Below are 8,166 nucleotides of genomic sequence, written 5' to 3' on the forward strand. Positions count from 1 at the left end.
TATTTTGACCTCAGAATCTAAAAGTGCGGCCCCAATACGCCCTAGAATCCACTGCTACTAAAATATCTGATCTTTTAATGTTTTAATTCTTACACTGAAGTTAAGGTAAAAATCTTGGACATTTGGAAGTTAATGGGTTAACGTATTGAAATAATATTCTAGTTTTTATAAAATATTAGTTGTATCAAATATTTTATTCTAGTTAAAATATTCGTGAAAAAATCACAGTTGGTGAAACTGGCCCTAAATAGGATTTGAAAATCAAAGTAAAGACCTTCTAAAAGGTGTACATAAAATAAATTTAATATTATTTTATTTTTAAATTCTTTCAAGTTGGATGAACTTTTTTACTTTGAAAAAATAAATTTAGTTTACTAACAGTAGCTAAAAATCGAATTATAAGATTTAATTTCTTTACTGTATCTCATCATTTTTGAAAACAGACAAACATCAAACCAAAAAGTGTTACAGAACATAAAATTAGTAAAAATTTCGTAAAATCAACAAATACAATAGTACTGTCTTTTTAGGAAAAAAGAAATAAATTGTTTATATTTTGTTGACAAATATTGTGAAAAAAACAATGTCTTAAGGGAAAGAAAATAATGCAGCAATTAACTCAATTATATAAAATCATTTATTGAGGAGCTTTACCACGTCCAAAACCACCGCGGAATTCCAAATCTCCAATACCTGCACCTACATCAGTTTTCTTTTCGCCACCAGCACCGCTGGGTCCTCTTCTGTATCCTGACCGATCTTCTGCTGGTCTGGAACCCTCAGTCCTTGGACCGGCAGCGGGCCTTGGCCTTGCGGTTTCCGACCTGGCTTGCCTCTTCAAAGTAGAGGGCACAATTTCGGGTGGAAGATGTAAATATCCTCTCAAGTATCCAATACCTTCATTAGTCAGATACCAATAGTAATGTCTCCATGCGAATTGCTCCTTCACATATCCTCTTGACTTCAAGGACTAAACAAATCATTTTTTATTACACATTTTTACTTAATAAATAAATAAATTTACTTTTTATTATTAGTCTATCAAGAGCTTTCTAATAATTAAATTAAATAAAAATTAACTACAAGTTACATAAGACATTAAAAACACACTATCAACAATTGAATCGCTCGAAACAATAAGGGGACGTACGCTCGGCTGAACTCTGTAAAGCCAGTCAAACGGTCAAAATTATGAAAAAATTGAAAACCGAAATTTTTATTTTTGAAAGCTACTACCTCATAGGAAATGAAGAGACGCATCTTTTTTTCCTTTGAGATTTTTTCGTAAAACGAATAGTTTAAAAAATAATAACAAAAAACAACAAAATTTAAATTCTCAAAATTCATTCAATTTTTAAACATAAACCATTGTATCTTCGATAAATATTAATGAATTTATTTGGAATTTAATATTAATAGTAATGAACAAATGTCTCACTGGAAGTTTGTTCAACTAAAAACTTCCCCACAGACTTTTTGACGGCAAAGATACGGGACGGTGATTATCGACGGGTCTCTATTAACAATTAAAAATTATTAAACATTTCACTTTTTTCAATTTTTCATTATGTTGTTGCCTTCTATGGACCGAAAGGCGTTTAAATATTAAATTCCAAGTAAATTCATTAATATTTATCGAAGATACAACGGTTTATGTTTAAAAATTGAATGAATTTTGAGAATTTAAATTTTGCTGTTTTTTGTTATTATTTTTTAACTATTCGTTTTACGAAAAAATCACAAAGGAAAAAAAGATGCGTCTCTTCATTTCCTATGAGGTAGTAGCTTTCAAAAATTAAAATTTCGATTCTTAATTTTTTCATAATTTTGACCGTTTGACTGGCTTTACAGAGTTCAGCCGAACGTACGTCCCCTTATTGTTTCCAGCGATTCAATTGACAGTCCATTAAAAATATTGTTAAAAAACATGCTCTTTTTTCTTTAAATATCTTGACAAATTAAAATTGTAACTTTTCGAAAATCAATGGAAAGCTTATTAAATTTCGTATAAAACGACATCGATTACAAGTATGTATTTTTATTAAGGTATTTCTCTTGATAATTATCATAAAAAAAATTAATTTCTATTTCAAGAATTAGAATTTTTTTTTTATTATATTTTTTGGAAGAAAATATGTCATTTTTTATGAAAAAAAAATTCCTAATTTAAATAAATTTACACACATTTTTATGTAATAAAATTTTTTTCTCATATCGCTATTACACATTTTTTAAAAATTTTTTTAATTTCTTTTCTGCATAAACATATTAATTACAACTTCACCAAAGAGAATTTCCAAAAAGTACACCGTTTCAAAAATATGATTATTTGTTTAACAAAAAATGCGCTTTATTTTACAAAAATTGCACTTCTTGTGTTAAACAAATAATTATATTTTTGAAAAAGTGCATTTTTTGGAAATTCTCTTCGGTGTAGTTGTAGTTAATATGTTTATGCAGAAAATAAGCCATAGTAAATAAAAATTGCATCATTTAAAAAAAAATTTGTAATATCGATTAAGAGAAATAATTTTTATTGTGTGTAAATAATCAATTTTTTTAAATTAGAAATTTTTGTTTTCAAATCATCATAAATAATTATTTTGCATTTAATTTTGTATATTCTGAGGTTCAAAATTCATCTTTTAACCTACTCAAGAATATTTGACTGATATTTTATCCAACGTTTCTTACCTTTTAAAAACATGATTTTTTTAATAATAGTTTAAAAACTTTTATATTACGTCAAAACTATTATAATTAGTTAGAAGAATATTTAAAAACGTATCGTTTGATTTATTTGAGCAATTATACTATTTTTACAAAATTATTAAAGTTGCAGAAACCAAAACATTAAAAAATTTCTTTTTGGATAATTTTAGTTTTTAATTCAAGAATGTTATTTTCTTTAAAGATTTTATTATTTAAATATTTATTGAAAAGCAAATAATTTAGAAATGAAAAAAAAATTAAAAATGTGACATAAGTAAGAAGAAATTTGACTGAAATAAAAAAATTAGATTTAAATTGCTTTTTTAATAGTTCTTTCGTTTAGACAAAATGAATAATTTATAATAATATCATTAAACATTTTTTTAATCACATTATAAGGCATTGTAAATTACCTGCATGGCTTTAATGACGTGAAGGTTTGGAATAGTTTCCAGTTCTGGATGTTTTGGTGCATGATAGTCTTTCATGGCTACCATTACACCCTCCTTAAAGAGGTACTCATAAATAGCAATACGATTCTTCTTGGGCATCAACATGCTAGAAAACAATAATAACTAGGATTAAAAAAATATATCAAAAGTGACTTTTTCGCTAAGTGTTAAAAATGAAAAATTTTAATAGACAATGTCAGAGTGTCTATCAACTGCTGGGAAAAAAATTCCTTGACTTTTTCCTGACCTAAATTAAACTAAAAAATTTTTTATTTTGATCAAATAAAATTTATTTTGATACAATTAAATCATTTACTTGTCTATTATTCACTAATTTCATATGTACTTGAACCAAATAAATAATGTTTCGTAAAAAATAAAATATTTAAGTTAAATAAATAAACTAATTGGTGACGTATAAATATTCCCATCATTTAATTTAAAAGAATTTTTACGTTGTCAAATCTAAAATTATCAAATTTTTATTTAATAAAATTATATAAAGCAGATTTTCTATTACATCGAATTTGAAATTAATACAATTTCAAATTAACGGAATTTATGTCAAGAAAAATTGCATAAAGAACAATTTTTTTAACAGAATTGTTATTTTAGTAAATTTTGATTTATCGAAATATTCACTTAACAGAATTGTAATTGAATAAATCCACAATTAACAGAATTTCTATTTCTAACAGAATTCTTAATTAACAAAGTTTTTATTAAAGAAAATTTTAATTCGAACAAATACTTATTTACCAGAATTCTCATTTTAAAAAAATTCTACTTAGTTATTTTTTTGTCAATTTTTCTAGACATAAATTTCAACATAAATTGAAATTATATTAATTTAAAATTAAAAAAAAATATTAGAAAAAATGCTTTATAAGAGTTCTGCTAAATAGAAATTCTTTTAAATCGAATTTTAGTTAAATGTAAATTGAAAATTTTGCATAATATAAAATCCACTTTATACAATTTTGCTAAATAGAAATTCGATAATTTAATATTCGACGCCGTAAAAATTTTTTCAAGTTAAATGTGGATATTAGCATTAAATAATAAATTATTCGTATTAATGAATAATTTACTTTATTTGAAGCTAAACCGATAAAATAAAATTGTATCAAATAATTTTTATTTATGAGTCAGTCCACTGACTTTCGTCTAATAGTGGTTGCGACCAAATTTTAAAAAAATCTAGTTTTAATATATGTGAGTTCATTAACCATAATATTATGGTAAAAATTTTATTCCCTTTAAAAATATTAAATATCAAAAGTAGGAGGTTCACAATGTGATTTTGTAACTTTCAATTTTTCAATTTTTTTAAAAACGCTATTATTAAAAAACTATTAAAAATTAGATGTTGGAACTCACCAAAAACATAAATCACTTTATTCTGCACAGAGGAACGAAAGAATTATTGCAAAAATTTATTATTTTTTGATGATATACGATATTAAAAAAAATTTTATTTAAATATTCTCAAGATTTTTATTTACTTATAACTTTTTTGTCGGTGCTCCGAAAAAATTGAGGTTTTGCACAAAGATTTTTTATAATATTCTTTACCTTCTATTAAAATCTTACAAAGGTGTTTTGCTTCGTTTTGGAGATATTAATTTTAAAAAAAATTTATGTAAAAGGTTAATTAAAAGACTTGAAGTTAACTAACCAAATTCAAACTGCTCCATTTTTTATAAAAATATATTAAAATGTAGCGATTTGAAATTGGTCAGTTAACTTCAAATCTTTTAATTAACCTTTTTAAATAAAAAATTTTGAAAATTAATATCTCCAAAACGAAGCAAAACACCTTCGTAAGATTTTAATAGAAGGTAAAGAATATTATAAAATATCTTTGTGCAAAACCTCAATTTTTTCGGAGCACCGACAAAAAAGTTATAGGTAAATAAAAATCTTGAGAATATTTAAATAAAATTTTTTTAAAAATCGTATATCATCCAAAAATAATAAATTTTTGCAATAATTCTTTCGTTCCTCTGTGCAGAATAAAGTGATTTATGTTTTTGGTGAGTTCCAACATCTAATTTTTAATAGTTTTTTAATAATAGCGTTTTTAATAAAATTGAAAAATTTAAAGTTACAAAATCACATTGTGAACCTCCTACTTTTGATATTTAATATTTTTAAAGGGAATAAAATTTTTACCATAATATTATGGTTAATGAACTCAGGGAACCATCGAGTTTCACATATAATAAAATTAGATTTTTTAAAAATTTGGTCGCAACCACTATTAGACGAAAGTCAGTGGACTGACCCTTATATTAAAAAAAACCAAATAATTCACTGAAAAAAATTGATTAATTGTTCCAAATTTTAAAAATCATTTATTAGATTCAATAAATAGTAGTAAATAATAATTTACTTAATGAATTTAAGATATATCACATGCTTAATAATTGAGTGTAAAGGCCAACTTTTTAATTTGCATTTGCTTTGGGAAAAAAGTAAAAAAAAATTTTGAAACTAATAGTTACTTTATTTTTTTAATAAAAAATTGCCGAAAATAAAAGAAATTCCCTGACTTTTTCCTGACCGTTAGACACCCTGTTTTAGTTATTTACAAACAGAAGAAATTAAAATTTTGATGGAAAATATTATTATAGCTTTTTACGCGCCATTCAATGCTGATATTACTTTTTTTTTTGAAAACCTGAAGTCTTCATCTTGAAGAATCAAAAATTCATTTGACAATACTTTAGAAAAAGTACTAAAATTTATATACAAAATTGAATCTTCAAATTCATGAAAATAGTAAAAAGCGTCCGATTAAAAAGTATAATAGATATTGATTAGTTGTAGCTAATAAAGAGCAAATTAAATTATTTAATTTTAAAACATTTCAGGAATAATTAATCCATTGTTCCAAAGAACTTAAGTTTTGAATTTAATAATTTTAAACAAAATTAATCTTTTTTCTTTTTCATAATATCAATGACACACGACAAATACCTTAAAAATTTTTTTGGGTATTTAACGAAAATAAAATTTGAATACGCAAGTTAGTATAAAAATTCATTTTATATCGTTCAACATTTAGTAGTTTCAATGATAGTTTTTTCAATAAATTAAACTTTCGGAACATATAGTAAAAACTGAAATTTTAAATTGACAGCCTAATAAATATAAAGAAAAAAATGTGAAAACGCGAATGTCAGGAAATTAAGTTTCATTAATCTGTCAAACTGTTTAAATTTTATATTATTTTTACGACAATACTCTCAAAGTAAACCTCTACGATATGAAAAAAAGTTTTTTTTTAAAAAGGAACAGAGATACAAATTGTAAAACAACACAATTGACTGGTAAATTATATTTTTCTCTTGTCAATGAAAATCATTAACATCACATTTCAGGTTATGTTGGCAATGTAAACATAAAGGAAACTTTTAATACCCCATAGAATATTAATTTTTTAACCAAAACGATTTTGAAGTAAATTAAAAACATTAAATTATCATTATTATGAAATCAATTTTATGCACAAAACTTAAATGCCTGAAAAAAGCACGATGTGAACATAACCAAACCAAAAGCAGTATTGACAATAAATATTCAATGAATTGCATGCAAACAGTGAAAACATAATTATTTTATCACTTTATGTATTATTAACAAATATAAGAAAATACTATTTTCCTAATTTTACTAATTTATATTTATTTAACAGAATTATTAAAAAGATTTTTCGACTCACGTGTTTCACTACTTAAAGTCTTCCTATGAAAAGAACATGGACGTTAAAATACCTGACGTCATGGACAGAGATTGGTATGAATAGCTGTGACATCCGGCGTCTGCTTCTAGTAACATTCTAGTAACTTAGGGAGAAGCGTCTAAAATATGACATGGAATTGATGACGTCACTGCGCTTGCGAAACCAACGCGTCAATCAAGGCCTGAGCAGAATAGAAACGTAACCGTGAACGGAAGAATGGGTTAGAGAAGGATAGTCGTATATTGTTGTTCTTCTCTTACTAATTCTTCCGTTTGCGATTGCGATTACCATTCCGGTTACGTTTCAATTGTGCTTAAGGTACTTTTATACCTCCAGTATTTTGGTCAAGCAATCGGCTGAATTGAATTTTCACGGAGAATCACTAAATTTGATTGGCTCTAAAAAAATTCAATTTTCACGGTGAAAATCTAATATTTTTCAGAGCCAATCAAATTCAGTGATACAACCGTGAAAATCCAATCCAGCCGATTGCTTGACCAAAATACTGGCAAAAAATTTTATTCACTTTGCATTTTCCGAAATACACTTACCTGATTGGTTGTCCACAATGAATCAGATTCTGGACAACCAATCAGATAAGTGTATTTCGGAAAATGCAAAGAAAATTTTTTACCGAAGGTGTAAATGCTCCATCACTCGCGTTACGAGGCACGATTGAATCGACCCATTCGTGCGTGCCTCTTAGCGTGCTCCGTATCCGTATCTTACGGAAATTTTGACGATGCTTATTTGTTTTAATTGCAAACCCAGTATAATTATTTTATTGTTATTACCGTGTTTTAATAAATGAAATGACATCAAATGTAAAATTATCTAATATACTTAATCAAACAATATTCATATTCTTGATAGATTTTATTAAACATTTGGATTTTAAATGTGCTTTCGTTTTATTAGTTTAGGGTTAATGTATGATCGTTTTGTTAAAAACAAAATAAAAAAATTATTTCTGAAAATTTTATATTTATTCTGTCATATTATATACATATATCTGCTGATATAAATTGTTTACAAGGGAAATATTAAAAAATAGAGAAATATGTTACTGATAAAAAGGTTTCAAGATAAAGTTGACTTTTAATACGTTAAATAAAAAATAACAATATTTATCGAGTTTTAAATAACAACAATATATGTATATTTAACAACATTTAAACATAAAGAAATGCAATTATTATCTGATTTTTAACTTGTAATTTATGTAGAAACGAATTTGAATTTTAAGACTTAAAC

At 25.1% G+C, this 8,166-nt stretch overlaps 1 protein-coding gene across 1 annotated transcript; it reads right to left on the reverse strand.

Annotated features, from left to right (window-relative positions):
- Positions 1–614: 614 nt before the first annotated feature.
- LOC127287568 (40S ribosomal protein S10b) lies at positions 615–7,050 on the reverse strand. The gene is made up of 3 exons (XM_051314570.1): positions 6,892–7,050; positions 3,126–3,270; positions 615–970 (listed from the first exon to the last, which is right to left on the reverse strand). Exons 2-3 carry the CDS (start codon positions 3,267–3,269, stop codon positions 638–640), a joined length of 477 nt encoding a protein of 158 aa, XP_051170527.1. The 5' UTR covers position 3,270; positions 6,892–7,050; the 3' UTR covers positions 615–637.
- Positions 7,051–8,166: the final 1,116 nt, after the last annotated feature.

Source organism: Leptopilina boulardi, unplaced genomic scaffold, assembly GCF_019393585.1.
Source record: "Leptopilina boulardi isolate dan_hultmark-lab unplaced genomic scaffold, ZJU_Lbou_2.1 LbouV2_371, whole genome shotgun sequence".
Lineage (NCBI taxonomy): Eukaryota > Metazoa > Arthropoda > Insecta > Hymenoptera > Figitidae > Leptopilina > Leptopilina boulardi.